Here is a 17,715-nt window from a genome sequence, read left to right as displayed (position 1 = left end):
CTGGGCTCAAGCGAGTCTCCTGCCTCAGCCTCCCAAGTAGCTGGGACTACAGGTGCCCGCCACAACACCCGGCCATTTTTTGGTTGCAGCCTCATTGTTGTTTGGTGGGCCCAGGCTGGGGATTCGAACCCGCCACCTTGGGTGTATGTGGCTGGCGCCTTAGCCGCTTGAGCCACAGGCGCTGAGCCAGTATGTATTTATTTTTATGAGACAGAGTCTTACTCTTTTACCTTGAGTAGAGTACTGTGGCATCATAGTTATAGCAACCTCAAACTCTTGGACTCAAGTGATGCCCTTGCCTCAGCCTCCTGAGTAGCTGGGACTACAGGCACCCACAGCAACACTTGGCTAGTTTTTCTAATGTTAGTAGATGGTGTCTCACTCTTGCCCAGGTTGGTCTCCAACTCCTGAGATCAGGCCATCCACCTGCCTTGACCTGCCAGAGTGCTAGGATTACAAGTGTGAACTATCATGCCTGGCCATATTTTGTTAGATTTATATCTGAGGTTTCTTTTTTTGTGGCCCAAATATACATGGTATTATGTTCTTAATGTAAAATTCTATGTATTCATTCTATGTATCCAGTTGATTTTTTATATTACTCTTAGATCCTGCAACCTGTTTACTAGCTTATTAATTATTTGGGATTTTCCACATAGATAATTACATTATCTGTAAGCAAAGAATATTTTATTTATTTTTTCCTTTAAAAAAATTTCAGATTAATATGCGGGCAGTTATGATTAGTTTACACTGTTTGTGTTTCTAAGGTAAAGTACAAATTGCAGGTGAGCCCTTCATCTAGGGCAGCAGTTCTCAACCTGTGGGTCGTGACCCACAGGAACTGTATTAAAGGGTCATGGCATTAGGAAGGTTGAGAACCACTGATCTAGGGGATGTGCTCTATACCCTTGCATTGTGCACATTAGGTGCGAGTTTACCAATCCCCCTCCCACCTCCCCTTTTCTTTGTCCCTTTCCCTCCTCCCCATTTCCCCCACTTGAATATACTTGTGTTTTTCTCTTGTGTGGGTGTGTAGGTGTTTTTCTTTTGGTTTCATATTGGTATTGAGTACATTGAATACTTGCTTTTCCATTCTGGTGATACTTTAGTAAAAAGAATGTGCTTCAACTCCATCCAGGAATAATATTCCATGGTATATATATACCACACTTGATTAATCCATTCATGTATTGATGGGCATGTGGGTTGATTCTACATCTTGGCAATTGTGAATTGAGCTGCAATAAACATTCTAGTGCAAATGTCCTGTGGTAAAATGATTTTTTTTTCTTTTGGGTAGATACCTAGTAATGGGATTTTGGGATCAAATGGGAGGTCTAACTTGAGTTTTTTGGGGATTCTCCATACTTCTTTCCACAGAGGATGTATTAGTTTGCAATCTCATCAACAGTGTAAAAGTGTTTCCTTCTCTCTACACCCACACTAGCATCTGCAACTTTGGGATTTTGTGATGTGGGCTATTCTCACTGGGGTTAGATGATATCTCAGAGTGATTTTGATTTGCATTTCTCTGATGATTAGGGATGATGAGCATTTTTTCATGTGTTTGTTGACCATTTGACTGTCTTCATCAGAGAAGTTTCCATTCAAGTCCCTCGCCCACTTATAAATGGGATTGTTTGCTTTTTTCTTGTTGATTGATTTCAGTTCTCTGTAGATTCTAGTTATTAGTCCTTTATCAGATTCATAGCATGCAAATATCCTTTCTCTTTCTGAAGGCTTTCTTTTTGCTTTAGTTGTTGTACCATTAGCTATGCAGAAGATTTTTAGCTTGATCATGTTCAATTTATTTATTTTTGGTGTTTCTGCAATTGCCAAGGGGGTGTTCTTTACAAATTCTTTCCCCAGGCTGATAGCTTCAAGAGCTTTTCCCACACTTTCTTCTAGGATTTTTATTGTTTCAGGTCTCAAATTTAAATCTTTTGTTGAGCTAGAATCCATTTTTGTCAGTGTTGAAAGATCAGGGTCTCATTTCAGTCTTCTACATGTGGCTAACCAGTTCTCTTAGTACCATTTATTAAGTAGGGATTCTTTCCCCCAATGTATGCTTTTGTTTGGTTGTCAAAGATCAGGCAGTAATACATGACTGGGTTCATCTCTAGGTTCTCTATTCTATTGCATAGATCTATATCTCTATTTTTGTGACAGTACCATGCTTACTGTTCTGATTACTATAGACCTGTACTATTAACTGAAGTCTGGTGATGTGATGCCTCCAGATTTGTTTTTATTTCTGGTTCTATATAAAAAGAAGTACTATTATTTCAAGTTCTTCAAATTATGATGTTACTTTGATGGGGAATGCATTCAATCTCTAGATTGTTTTTTGCAGGATGGACATTTTAACAATGTTTATTCTCCCAGCTATGAACATGGTATGTTCTTCCATTTGTCAATATCTTCTGCTACTTCTTTTCTTGGGGTTTCATACTCCTTTTTAGAGAGATCCTTTACATCCTTTGTTTGGTATATTCTCAGGTATTTCATTTTTTTTGAAGCTACTATGAAGGATATTGTGCCTTTAATTTTCAGCTTGACTGTTATTGGCATATATGAAGGCTACTGATTTGTGGACATTGATTTTGTAGCCCAAGACATTACTGTAATCCTTAATCACTTCCAGGACCCTTGTGATTAAGACCCTGGGGTTTTCCAAGTATAAGATCATACCTTCACAAAGAGCAAGAATTTGACCTCCGTTTTCCCATTTGAATACTGTTGATATCCTTCTCTTGCCTGTTTATTCCTTATTTCCTTTTATTATCTTATTGCAGTAGCTAAGACTACCATTATGGTGTTGAATAGAAGTGGTGAGAGTGTACAATCTTGTCTATTCCCTTTCTTAGAAGCAAAGTATCTTCTTTCTTATCATTAAGTATTATGTTTCTGTACGTGGTTATCAAGCTCAAGAAGTTGCCCATTATTCTTAATTTTAGAAAGTTTTCATCATGAATTTCTGTTGGATTGTGTCAAAGGCTTTTTCTGTAGGTGTTTGTGTAATTATGTGATTTTCTTCCTTATCCTATTAACGTGAGGGATTTTATCAACTGACCAAAGAATGTTGAACCAGCACAGCATACTTGGAGTTAATTCTACCTGCTTCCTCATTAGATTTAAATTATCTTAGCTTAAATACCTTTCTATTAATAAATATTTTATTCCCTGATTCATTTTATTAATTTATTCTTCATTATTTTTCTTTTTTATAAAGAAAGATTAGAGACCAGGAGATTTTAAAAAGAATGTGCTATATTTTGGTTTAAAAATTTTCTATCTGAAAGTCTCCTATGTTTCACATAGTGGTATAATTTTCACTCCTTAAATTTCTTTTGTAACATGAATGGCCTAGGAAAGAATGGAAGTTAAATTGCTAGATGAAGCTGTTTATCATAATTTATTACTGAAGCCCAATATTCTGTTTTACTGCAAGTCTATGAGATATGATTCACATAACATCAAATTCACATATTGAAAGCATACAGTTCAGTAGTTTATCATGTATTCACAAAGTTGTCTGACCACATCCACAATTTTAGAAATTTTTCACCACCCTAAAAGGAAACTCCATATTTATTAGCAGTTGCTCCTCATTTCTTCTCATAACCTCAACCCTAGGCAAGTACTAATCTACTTACCTTATCTGTATATTTGCCTTTTGGACTTTTCATATAAATAGAATCATGTCATATATGGCCATTTTTACTGCTGGCTTCTTTTACTATAAGTAAAAGCATGTTTTCAAGGTTTATCCATATTGTAGTGTGTATAAGTAAAGTACTTTATTCCTTTTTTTGTCAAAAATATTTCCATGTATGGATGCACTATATTTTATTTATACATTTATTCCAAGTTCATGGAAATGGGGTATTTTCAGTTTCAGCCATTGCTTCTATGAACATTTGTATACAAATTTTTGTGCAGAGATATGTTATCATTTCTCTTGGGTATATATCTAGAACTGAATTTACTGGCTTATTTGATTATTCTGTTTACACTTTTGACAAACTTCCAGTCCCTTTTCTAAAGTGGCTACACCATTTTACACTCCCATGAGAATTAAATGAGGGTTGACATTCTCCACACCCTTGCCAAGGCTTATTATTGTCTATTTTTAATATAGCTGCTCCATATGTGTAAAGTGGTATCTCACTGTATTTTTGATTTGCATTTCCCTAGTGGCTAATCAGATTGAACACATATTATGTGCTTATTGGCCATTTATATAGGCCCTTTGGATAAATATCTATTTAGAGTCTTAGCTCATGATTTAATTAGTTTTTTTGTCTATTCATTATTGAATTGTGTTATTTATGTCTAGATAAATGTTATTTATTTAGATATATGCTTTGAAAATGTTTTCTCCCAGGCTTTGTGTTGTTTTTCATTTTCTTGATGGTATTTTTTTGAAGCTCAAAAATTTTATTTCTGAAGTCCAATGTATTTATCATATCTTTAGTCTCTTATGTTTTGCTTTTGCCTCTTAAGCTTCTGGTGGGATATCTAAGAATCCCTTGCTTAATCCAAGGCCAGGAAGATTTACATCTATATTTTCTTCTAAATGTTTCATACTAGTAGCTCTTAAGTGGTCTTACTATTCATTTTGAATTAATGTTTGTGTATGTTGTGAGCAAGGGGTTCACACCTCTTCTTTCTTGTACATGTTGATATCCAGTTGTCCCAGCACCATTTGTGGAAAAGAATATTCTCTCCTCCATTGAGTTGTCTATTTTAAACACTTAAATTTCCATGTGAATTTTAGGATCAATTTGTCAATTAAAAAAAAAATAAAGCCAGCTGAGATTTTGATAGGGAGTGAGTTGAATCTGTAGATTAATTTGGAGAGTACAGCCATCTTAACAATGTTAAGTTTTCTAATTCCTAAGTATGGGATATCCTTCCATTTATTTAGCCCTTCTTCCACCTTTCCTAGTTGTTAGGGTATAAGTTTTAAACTTCTTTTGTTCAACTTATTCATAAATATGTATTTTATTCTTTTTGGTACTCTTTGACATTGAATTATTTTATTCTTTTTAACATCAGGACTTTTTTTATTGCTAGTGTATAGAAATACAATTGACTTTTGTACATTGTTCTTTTATTCTCTGGAATTGGTGAATTCATTTATTAGTTCCAGTAGTTTTTAGTGGGTTCATTAGAATTTCTATATTCACAGACCACCTCACCTGCAAATAGGATTAGTTTTACTTTTTTCTAATCTGGATACCTTTTCTTCATTTTCCATATTTGTTAGCAGTTTCTTCTCCTGAAACAACTTTCCTGGATATAACTTCCAGTTTAGGGTTGAATATAAATGGCAAGAACGTTCTTGACTTATTCCTGAGCTTAGAGGGAAATATGACTGTAGCAGGTTTTTTTTAAAGATATCCTTTTTATTAGTTTTTTTGTGGCTTCTACAACAAATTACCATAAACTGATAAACTGAGTGGCTGAAACCAATAGCAGTGTGCACTCTCACAGGTCTGGAGGCCAGAAGTTTGAAATCAAAAGTGTCACTAGCACCATACCCCTTCTGATCTCTGCCTCCATGGTCACATTACTTCCTTCTCTGTGTCATTTGCTTTTGGGCCCATGGCTAATTCAGGATGGTCTTGTCAAGGTGCTTAATTTAATTCTATCTGCCAAAACACTTTTATAAAATAAGGCAACATTCATAGGTTCTAGGGACGAAGATGGGGATGTGTCTTTTGGGGTAGGACACCATTAAAGTCTTTATCAGGTTGAGGAGATTAGCTTCTGTCTCTATTATTGAATAGTGATTTTTCAAAAAACTTTTCTTTGTCTTGTAAGAAATTGTTTTTTGTTTTAGAGGTAGTCTTACTCTGTTACCAAGAGGGAGTACAGTGGCTTGATCAAGCTCACTGCAACCTCAAATTCCTGAGCTCATGTAATCCTGGGTCAGCTCCCAGATTACTTGGTATTGTTGGTGTGTGCCAACATGCCCAGCTATTTTTTTTTTTTTTTATTTTTGTGGAAACATGATCTTTTCTACATCTAGTGACTTGTACATTTGATTTTTGTACTTTATTCTATTAATACATTGATCAATTTTTAATTGTTAAATGTACCATGGGTGCCTGTGATAAATTTCATTCGGTCATGGTGTATAATAATTTTTATATTACTGGCTTCAGTTTGCCAGTATTTTCTAAAAGATTTTTGGATCTATATTCATAAGAGATAATAGGTTGTAGTTTTCTTTCTTTGTGTGATATCTTTGTCTGGTTTTAATGTTAGAGTAGAACCAGCTTATTAGATTTAGTTGAGGTGTCTCCTCCTATTTTGTATTTTTGGAAGAGTTTGTGAAGAATTCATAATTCTTTTTAATTTATTTGGTATAATTTACCAGTGCAGCTATTTCTTTGTGGAAATAGAAATTTTCTCACTTTTCTTTCTGAAAATTTTCATCTCTTTATTTTTATAGTTTTATTCAGATTTTCTGTTTCTTCTTGTATCAGATTTGATAGCTTGTACATTTCTAGGAATTTGTTCAGTTTATGCTATTATTTCACATTTTATAAATGATTGCAGTTGTTCATGGTCTTGCATTATAATCTGTTTTATTTCTGTAAGATTGGTGGTTATGATTCTTTCCTTTCTGACTTTAGTAAATTGAGCTTTTTCTATTTTTTACTTCAGTGTAACTAAGCATTTGTCAATTTTGTTGACCTTTTCAAAGGAAAACAATTTTGATTTTCTCCATTTTTCTATTCTCTATTTCATTAATCTATATTCTAATCTTCATTATATCTTTTGTTCAGCTTGCCATAACCTTGATTTGCTCTTTTATTCCCACTGTTTTTAAGTTGGAAATTTAGGTTATTAAATGTATATTTAATATATGTATATTTATATAAATGTATATTTAAATATATGTCTATACAACTTTAAATTTCTTTGTAATCATTGTTTTTGGTATATTCCATATGTTTTGATATGTCTTGTCTTAATTATCACTCATCTGAAAGTATTTTCTATTTTCCTTGTGATTTCTTCATTAACCCATAGGTCATTTTGGAATAATAGCCCTATTGAAAAAGAGAAGAGAACCAATATGCATGTACATTTTATTTATTCTTACATAGTTGACTTTACTAGTACTCTGGATTTGAATAACTGGTCTAAGACTGATTACCTACTTCCCTTAGTGTCTTGTAAGGAATATATGCTGTAAGAAATTTATTAGTTTTTTTTTTTTTTTTTTTTTTTGCAGTTTTTGGCTGGGGCTGGGCTTGAACCTGCCACACCTGATATATGGGGCTGGCACCCTACTCCTTGAGCCACAGGCACTGCCCAAATTTATTACTTTTGTTGAACTGGAAATGTCTTTATTTTGCCTTTGTATTTGAAAAAATAATTTTGTGTATAGATGATTCCTGGTGATTTTCCTTCCATTCAACACATAAAGCATTCAGCCACTGCTTTAAGATTTTTTGGTATCCATGGAAGAGTCTGCTGTTCATTTTGTTAGTGTTCCCTTATGTGCAAAGAGCCATTTTTCTCTTGCTACTCTGAAGATATTCCTTTTATCTATTTTTTGGCTTTTAATTTTTTTTTTACTATTATGTGTATATTTTCTGTTATATTATTTTTATTTTTTATGTTTTTGGACCAAGAATCATCTTTTAATAAAAAATTTTTCTAAATTCTTTCTTCTGTGTTGGCATTCACAATACATGTATGATGGTGCACTTAAGAGTGTTCCACATTCCTTCAAGATTCCATTCATTTTCCTTTCTCTTCTTTAGATTGAATAATCTGTATTGACCTAAATTGAAGTTCATTTATTTTTTTTCTTTTGTTTCCTTAAGTCTACTGTTGAGAGCCTCTAATAATATTTCTAATTTTAATTGGACTTTTCATACCCAGGTTTTTCATTGTCTTTTTAAATAATTTCTATCTCTTTGTTGATATTTTATATTTGAAAAGACATTGTCATATTTTCCTTTATATGTTCAAGTATTTTTATTTTTTAGATTTTGTTTTGAACATATTTATAATGGCTGCTTTGATGTCTCTTTTGCTACATCTAATATTTGGGGCCTCTTGAAGGTACTTTTTAATTGTCTGATTTTTTTCCCCATGTGTGGGTCATACTTTCCTATTGCATGTCATACTTTTTTCCTAAAAATTAGACATTTTGGGTAACATATTGTTGTAACACCGGATTCTGATTCCTTTTCCCTCTCCAAAGCTTGTTGTTAGTTTATTTGTTTAGAAACTTGGCTGGATTCTTTTAGGGAAGTCTATTTCAGAGGCATCCTACGATATTGCTCTTCGGAGATTGAACCTAGAGATACATATATTCACTCTGGGATGATAGTAGTTGTAGCAAGACTCTGACTTTTTTTATGAGCTCTGTAACATCATCTTCCCCTGTTATCAAATTCAGCTAATTACTGATTGATTGTTCTATTGGTTTCAACAATGCTCTGAAATGTAAATTGCTCCACTGAGTCAAGTTTGGGCCACTTTTCAGGGGTAGTTTGGGGTCAGCCTTTGAGGGTTATTCTAACCCTTAGAGTAAGGTGATCAGATTTTAACATTGGTAAAGCAGGACACCATTGGGGGGGGGGCAGGGCCTGACAACAATGCAAACTTTGATAAGCAGTTCTTGATAATCAGTTCTCAACATTTATTTGTTATTATTAAAGTTTAACATTATAAAATTAACAAAAATAATATGAAACGCATATCCTGTTGAAATAGCCACTTGGCAGCCAAAAACCATATATTCCCTTCCTGTTCTCCTGTGTTGCCTAGCTTGTTGTTCCTTCTTTCCAAAAATTGGGGCTTTTTTAAAACGCCGCAGGATGCAGGACAAATTGTTAAAAATCAAGACTGTCCCACCAAAAGCGAGATGTCTGGTCACTTTACTCTAGAGAGGGGGGTGCTACTTGTTTGTTCCAGACTGTTTGGCTCCTTCTGAGCTAATTGTCCTTGCCTAGAAGCAAAGGAGGGAGCCAGTCTCCTTCTGATACCAATTCCACCTGGGTGACCTTGCCCAGGAGGGAAGTAGGGAGTTTACATTAGCCTTTTCATTTCCAAATGAAGTTACATTAATCTCTTCATTCCCAAATGGAATTACATTAACCTCTTCATTCCCAAATGGAGTTACATTAACTTTTTCAGTAGCTGAAAACTGTATATTCCCTTCCCATTCTCCTGGTGTTCCCTAGCTTGTCATGTATTCTTTCCAAAAATTGGGACTTTTTAAAAATGCTGTGGGACAAATTGTTAAAAATTGAGACTGTCCCGCCAAAAGCTGGACATCTGGTCACTTTACCTTAGAGGGCTTTTATTAGCTCTCTTTTTTCCCACTCCTCTCTGGTAAACTCCTATCTGGTTTGTGGTTTACTTTATTGTTCTCTTGGAGAAAATAACTATCTCTAATTGTTTATAAGCAAAATATCCATTGTTTTGATAGTTTCTATAGGCTTTAACTTTTCTATTCTCTGTTCCAAATAAAGTTAGCTTTTTGAGGAGAGCTTTGAAGCTCTCTTTTTCGTTAGCCTTTCTCTCTTTCTGGGGAACACTTCTGTGGCACTGTTTTGAAGTTATCAATGGGTGGGCTTGGTGGCCTCTTCCTCTTGGAGTGACATCACTACTTTATATGCAAGACACTGGATGGGCATGGTAGGTAGCCTCTGGTATTGTTAGCTTGCTTCCCTTGGTGTGGAACACTCTGCCTTTGAGGGAAGCGGGGAAAAAATTATTGGGCCAAGTGTTCTTTTGGGTTTGTAACATAACTACCATTCTATGAGTGGGAGCTGGGTATAGGAATAGTACCTACACATCTTATGTTCCTTTTAAAAACAGAGCTTCTATAAGCCTGACCTGGGGGAAATGAGAAGTACTGCCAGCCTGCCACACACTTAGTGAGATATCATTGGCCTAGACTAAGAGCTGAGGGATAAATGAGCCTGTGTTCTTGGCTTTAACCACTTGATGTAGAACTTCTGCCATGGCAAACTGGTTGTGTGGTAGGGGCAAATACAGAGGAAAGGAGAGTAGTATGTAATGGACCTTATGCCATTAAAATGGACTATTGCTGTTCTTATCAAAATTTAGTAGATATTCTTGAGTAAATAATTCTTTATTTGCTGTTGCTCTTAGTAAAATGTTCTCAGCTTTAACGATTATTTTTTTCATAATTTTTACCGATTATAGTTCTTTCCCTGGGGAGAGTGTTTGTGGAATTCCTCATGTTATCATGCTTTAGTCATTAATTGGTATTCTAATTCATGGTTTGGAGATGCTACATATACCATGATAACTATATTGTACACACTATGTTTTTTTCCTTGTTTGTACCAGGGATTTATTTAGACTAGTACTGATTCATATTGTTATGCATCTTTGCTATATTTCCATTCATTCAAATTAATTATAATCATGGGCATATGAGGCCAGACAATTAAGTTTGCAAATTTGCCACCATGCTCTTATGCTGGAAGCCCTGTACAACCAGGTCAGGAAGGTTTGATAACCTTGGTAATCAGTGTCTCACAGATGTGTTTATGTTGACATGTGGCAGTGTCTTGGTGAGTGGCATTCATTATTGTTTCATGTTTTCGTGTTCTATCATAAAAATGCTGGAGCTTGAATTAGAGCAATGAATAAACATTAAACTTCCTTTTTAATGTGGCTAGCATGGAAGTGAAATCAGAGACTTTTTATTCCAAACTTATGTAAGTAATGCTATGAGGAAAACAGCAGTGTGCAAATAGATTAAATGTTTTTCTGAGGGGAGAGAAAATGTCACTGATGAAGAGATTTCAAAGCAGCCAATAACAAGCAGAACTGACTAGAACATTACAACAATTCATCCAATTGTGCATCACGATTGTTGGCTGAATGTGAGAAGCAGAGCAGAACAAGTAAACAGCAAGAAAGAGACAGGAAAATCTTAACTGAAAATCATCTTGATATGAGAAAGATGTGTGCAAAAATAGTCCCAAAGGAGCTCACCAATAAACAAAAGGAAAGGAAAGTTGAAGTTTGCCAAGACCTTTTGGAGACGTAAGACAGTGTTTTGGGCCATGTTATCTCTGGTGATGAAACATGGGCACACCAAAATGACCCTGAAAGAAAATGTCAAAGTGCACAATGGAAGTCAGCCAATTCTCAACAACCAAAGAAGTTCCATCAGTTCAAATCAAGAATTGAAACGATGCTGTTAACCTTTTTTGGTATCAGAGGTATTCATTGTGAATTTGTACCAACTTGACAAACAGTTAACCAAGTTTACTCTTTGGAAGTGTTGAAAAGGCTAAATGAAAAAGTTAGAGGAAAATAACCTGAACTTTTTTATAACAACTCATGGCTCTTAGATCATAACAGAGCACCAGCTCATATGGCACTGTCTGTGAGGGAGTTTTTAGCTAGTAAATAACTGCATTGTAGCACTACTTACCTTATCTGGTCCCCAGTGACTTTTTTTCTTTACCTGAAGACAAAGGAAATAATGAAACAAAGACATTTTGTTGACATTCAGGACATCAGTGATAATATGTCAACTGCTCTGAAGGCCATTCTAGAAAAATTACAGTGAAGGGTAGACTAGTGCCTAGATGCCCCAGGGGAGTACTTCAAAGATTACAGTAGTGATATTGAACAATGAAGTATTTAGCACTTTTTCTAGGATGACTTTGTGATCTTGTCAGACCTCGTATATTTGTATCTAGTATTTTCTCTCAGAGTTATACTTTAATTAAAAGAACATTTATATTAATGTAAATGTTTCTCAAAAATGTAATTGTAATTTTTGATTATACACAAACCGTGTGGGTGTATATCAGTGGTTCTTAACCTTCCCAATGCCGTGGCCCTTTACTACAGTTCCTGTGGGTCATGACCCACAGGTTGAGAACTGCTGGTGTGTGTCAAAAACGATCTTGGGCAAAAGTACTTACACACAAATGAATACAATCTATGTGATTTCATGTATGTAAAGTACAAAAACAGTAAAACAAAGCTATGGTGTTAAAATCAGAATAGTGATAGTGATTTTTTTAAATCTGAGTGCTGCTTACTTAGTTTTGTTCATCTGTGAAAATTTATTGAATTGTAGACTTTTGATGTGTACATTTTTATGCATGTTATACCTGTATAAAAAGATTGTTATGGGGTTCATATGAGTTATGAAGTTTTAACCAAATATAGTTCAGAATAAGTTTCCTATATTTAACTTTTTACTTATTTTAGTTTTCAAAAGTGATGTTTTTGTCCTTTAGTTTTAACAAAGCTTGTTTCCCATCTTTGTGAATAAAAATTTATAATATAAATTATTATGATTGTTAACAATTCTTTTTGATATTGTTTCCTGAAAGCATTCTAAGATGCTGTAAGTCTCAAATTTTTTAAAAAATATTGAAGTCTAAAGGTCATTTATAAGTTGTTAAAAAGATAACCCCCCCCCCAATTCCAGGGAATATTCTATATGCAAACTAGACCCTTTATGTAATATACAGAAAATCAGAGAGGTCTTTTTATCCTTTGTAATACATTTTTAAATTTTATTCTGTAGGACTATTTTGAAAGAAAGTGGGTTTGCCAGATACCTTCATTCAGCTGTTCTTATCAATGGAGCTATGCTTATTTTTGGAGGAAATACCCATAATGACACTTCCTTGAGTAACGGTGCAAAATGTTTTTCTGCCGATTTCCTGGCATATGACATAGGTATGTATCTGTTAGGATTGTACCAACTAGGAAATATCAGCAATTCTCCACATAGAGATTCTCTAATACATTAATTGATGGCATGTGTATATGTCATTTTAGAGATAAATTCAGTGCTACATTATGAATAGAATTCTCTAATTCCAGCATAGTGGTAGCATAGAGCTAGGAGAGAAGACGTGCTGAAGTAAGTTAGTGATGGAGACAGAAGAATAGAGAAAGCTGAGTCTGAATGTCCTTTTTGAAACCTTTGTAGATGGTATCTCTGTGTGAGCACCTTATCAGTCTGTTGTGTTTGTTACCATACTGTTTAATAGTTTTGATGGTGGATAGATATGAAATTATGTAAATTATAAAGAGTAGGAATGTAAGCATTTTAGATTTACTAGGGATAAGCAAAAATGCATAGAATTAATAGAATTAATCTATATTAATTCTAGATCAACTTAGCATAGAAGTTAGAACTAGAGAAAAGAGTATAAAAAAGTAGAGCTAAAGAAATAAGAGTTTGAGAGAAAATGGAGACCTAGAACATATCTAGGAATAGAAATAACTAAGTAAGCATCATTTTCCAGAGAACCCAAAATAGAGTGCATTATAAAATTCAGTTAATTTCTATCATGATATATAGTCCTGTCAGTTTCTGATTATTTAAGTATGTGTATTTATTGAGATACCAAATTTAGGTACTTAGTAGGCCATTGTAGTAAAAATACTGTCTATGGATTGTATTATATAAAAATTGTATTATATAAAAATTAGATAATATTTAAAATATACTTAGCAGTGCTTAAGAGTATCTTTTATTGGTGGTATAAAGTGACATGTGTATGCCACAATTTTGAAAATACTGGGATATATTTTGATACATAAAAATAAAAGATAAAAATAACATTTAATAGATGTAGTAAGTATACTTTTGCTTTTAAACCTCATAACTGCACATTGTCTGCTTTGGTAAATTATTTCAAGAGGAAACATATGAAGAAAATTGTGACTATCAATAAGCATTTTGATCTTTATACTATTATAAGTTTGTTTTGAAGGAAATTCCTAGTAATAAAGTTAAGCATGCTTTTAAACACTGATCTGTGTGTCACTCTGTGATTAATTGTTAGATACTCAATAATTTAATCTTTATCTTTTTGAGAAAATAATTTAAAGTTATAACTCATAATGAACCTGGGATTTTCTCAGTTTATAGAAGGCTCATAAATCATTGTCTGAGATCAGAAAAATGGTTTGAGTTTCAGTACTGAATCTAGACTGGCAGAGACCTTATTCAGTCCAGGCTCATCAATATACTATTTTGGCTATGGTGCTGAGACAGTGAGTTTATTTTTCTCAAAGTCGATGAAAGTTTTGTTTGTTTGTTTCTATTTTGGGGAAAAATTGTAGGAAAAGTGTAGAATTTTTTTGTTCATATTAAAAATCCATGAAGTGGGATTTTGCACTTTTGCAAAAGATGCTTCAAGGAGCTTCCACACAATGCCTGTACTTTGAAGAATTAAAGATTGAACTATTTTGTAGCTGACATATTGGGAATTTATTTTTATTTCTTTCATATTGTCAAAGTTTATAATGTTTCAAGTTTTAAATATCAAAATGTTTACTGAGGTGAAAAACCATTAGAAATTCTGGGTGGCGCCTTTGGCTCAAAGGAGTAGGGCGCCAGCCCCATATACGGAGGTGGTGGGTTCAAACCTGGCCCCAGCCAAAAACTGCAAAAAAAAAAAGCCATTAGAAATCTTTGTTTCAGTGAGAGAAAGAGGGAATAAGGGTCCAAGAAGGAGAGAAAGAGATCAGACTATCATAATTCTAATTACTACCTCTTACTAATTTTCTCTTAAGTGCTAGGTACTATGCTAGGTACTGTGTATTCATATACAAAATCTGTAACCTCTATAATAACCTTGTAACAATGTTACTATATTTTCAGAAGATAAAGAATAATAGGAATTTGTCCGAAGTCAGGCAGGGAATAAGTGATAGATCTAGCTTTTCTAACTCCTAAAATTATGGTAGTTTTTCTACAAGATTATGTCATGCTGGTTGGTTTGGTTCAATGTATGTTCTTCATTTTGACAACAAATGATCAGATATTTAGTAATTTATATTTACTTATATTTAGTAATTTTTTCTTTTTATTTTATGTGTAAACATAAAAGCAAAATCAGTTTCATTTTTTTTCAAACTGTTCAGACTAGAGGAAGAATAAAATATTAAACAGTTTTATATTTTAACATAGGATTGCTTTTGTCTGTACTAATAATGACAACAAAACCTAAAGGTAAAATTCTACAACTCAACATATATTAAAAGTGTTTTGTTTTACCTCATTTGGTTATTTATAGATATTTCTTAATAAAGTTCCCCCTAGTCTGTATTTGTCCACTTGGATTTGGAGCATCAACCGTTGGACTGTTTTCCTGGGGTAAAGTGTTTCACGCTTCAGGAAATGTCCTTCAAAATAATTATTTTCTTATGAAGTATATTTTTGTGAAAATAAACATAAACATTATATAGTGAACCAACTAGAATGTAGGGGTTTTTTTGAAGAAAATGTCATGCTGCTAACTTATCTCTTCCCTATGGGAGGACTTTATTTTGACATAATTAACTGTAGTGTACCTGAGGACTTTGATGATTGCTTTGTGTTATGCCATGCTTAAACGAATAGGAATATTTGTGCCATTCTAATTTTTTGTTGTTGTAAAATTTACTTTTTTGATCTCATGGCTATAGTAAATTTCATATAATGAATATGTTAATCCTTAAGAATATAACCTTTCCTTCACAGTTCTTATTCTGTTTGGCATGATAGCTATAGAAGGCATATGCTAGTGATCTTTAAACATGGCTGTACTTCCGTATCCCCTTTGAAGGTTGTTGGGAGAAAAAAATTAGACCTATAAAATCAGATTATTTGAGATGAGGCACTAGGCATCTATATGTTCAAAAAGTGAAGTGCAACTGGTAATAAAGCCAGCGCTGGTGAAAAAGACTGGATCTACTACTAATATATAGCATGAAACATTTCTGAAGTTCTAATTTATAAATTTAGTTTAAAGTAAGATTTAGAGTTTGAAAAATTTGTTGATTTTTTTTTTGTTATGGCTAGTGGTATTATTATTGCTTTCAGAAAGTTGCCATGACACCTTATTGAATATTAAAAAAATCTTTGTGCTAAAGATAGCCTGCTATTCAGAATTCAGATAGAATTCTAAAGCAAGATGAAAGACAAATTATTCATCATGTTTTTTTTTCATTAGAAAAATAACAGAAGATAATAGAAACATTAGAATTTAATTTATTGAGTTAGTTATTTAGGAATTATGAAGAGAGTAGAATTTGTATGTCTTAAAGAAAGCAAACTAGCATGAACTTTAGATCAGATTAAACTTATAATAGGGTTTTAAAAATAAGTTCCCTGAACATGGTGGTTTTACTTATGAGATTAATTTTTTGTGTGTGATTATTTAAAAACCAAATCAATGAAAACTGAAAAGTAATTTTATATTTGTTGAGTAATAACATTTAAAAAATCACCTGATTTATGAATCATACAAATTATAACATATATGGTTTTTTACAACCCTGTGTAGTGAGATATATATATATGTGTGTGTGTGTGTATGTGTATATATATATATAGAACATGTATATATATACATATATGTTTGTACGTGTGTTTCAGATCAAAATTATATTCAAATTAAAACATCTAATTACTCTAGAATAATGTTGAAAATTCCAACTTGCTTGCTCTTCATGTTTATAATTATTTTCATTTTCTGCAGGCTATTTTATTAATTCATTTCTCTGTTAATCAGTATTTCTTTATGTTGTTTGTTAAATTCCTAGGGCTCTTCATTGATGCTAGTAGCCACACTTGGCCGGCCACCTGAAAGAACCAATTGGTTTCTTTGTAGGTCAGGAAAACCCTCAACATAACTCACATGTTTTTTTTTTTCTTCGAGTTTAGCCAACTGTTTACTATTTCAACGTTATTATGTCCTCATTGAAGGTGTTATTTTTCTTTCTCTGGGATTATAGAAAAAATAGTTTCTTCTTTTAGAATATGAATACAGGCTGGGCACCTATAGCTCAGTCATTAGGGCGCTGGCCATGTGTACCTGGGCCGGTGGGTTTGAACCCTGCATGGGCCTGGTAAAACAAAAAATGGCAGGTGTTGTGGTGGGCGTCTGTCATGGTGGGCGCCTTTAGTCCCAGCTACTCGGGAGGCTGAAGCAAGAGAATTGCTGGAGCTCCAGAGTTGGAGGTTGCTGTGAGCTATGGTGCCATAGAACTCTACAGAGAGCAAAGTAGTGAGACTCCATCTCATTAAAAAAAAAAGAAAGAAAAAGAAAATGCATACACTAAGTAAAATAAAATGTGAGCAAAGGGAAAACAAATATTTGTCTACTTTCTAACAGTGTTTGTCACTTTACAAATTATAATTCTTTTTGCTTCTGTATAGTGTGTATTAGTTAATATACATATTAATATTAAATCTATAGAGGTGTCACTGTGATTTACCATGATTAAACCCATTGTCAAATAGGCTGTAAGGCAGTGTATTCAGAATTTAAAGTTAATTTTAGGATCAAAGTTCCTTTGATTCTACCACTACACTATGATATTGATTTTTCCTGATGTAACAGGAAAAAATTTGAATGATCATGTAATTGAAAAGAAGGCATATAACATTTGTGGAATAAGACATTCCAGAAATAGTTTTGCCAGTAGATTTCATCTGATTGTTAAGGTGTGTTTGCACTTTATTGCGCCTTTCCCCCTCCTATGAATTGATCAGAAAACAGTGATCTCTAAATAGGAAATCAAGGAGAAAGAAAAGAGTAATGGGAAATGAATCTCTCTCTTTCTTAACAGGTCTACAAGTATTTTGAGAGATTGTTTTGAATACAAAAATTATTCTTCAAAGTAGATATGATATGAGAAAAAAGTTTATAAAAGGTCTTAACAAAA

The 17,715-nt window shown here is 33.5% G+C and overlaps 1 protein-coding gene across 1 annotated transcript in view; it reads left to right on the top strand.

Annotated features, from left to right (window-relative positions):
- Positions 1-17,715, top strand: part of ATRNL1 (attractin like 1) — a 701,118-nt gene that overhangs the window by 126,531 nt on the left and 556,872 nt on the right. The window contains exon 10 of the mRNA XM_003787143.1: positions 12,572-12,726. Coding sequence (XP_003787191.1) covers positions 12,572-12,726 — 155 coding nt within the window. The remainder of the gene's footprint in view (positions 1-12,571; positions 12,727-17,715) is intronic.

Source organism: Otolemur garnettii, unplaced genomic scaffold (assembly GCF_000181295.1).
Source record: "Otolemur garnettii isolate 467f Iridium unplaced genomic scaffold, OtoGar3 scaffold00021, whole genome shotgun sequence".
NCBI classification, from domain to species: Eukaryota; Metazoa; Chordata; class Mammalia; order Primates; family Galagidae; genus Otolemur; species Otolemur garnettii.
The sequence above is the reverse complement of the archived record's forward strand: the minus strand, read 5'-3'. Positions and strand labels throughout refer to the sequence as shown.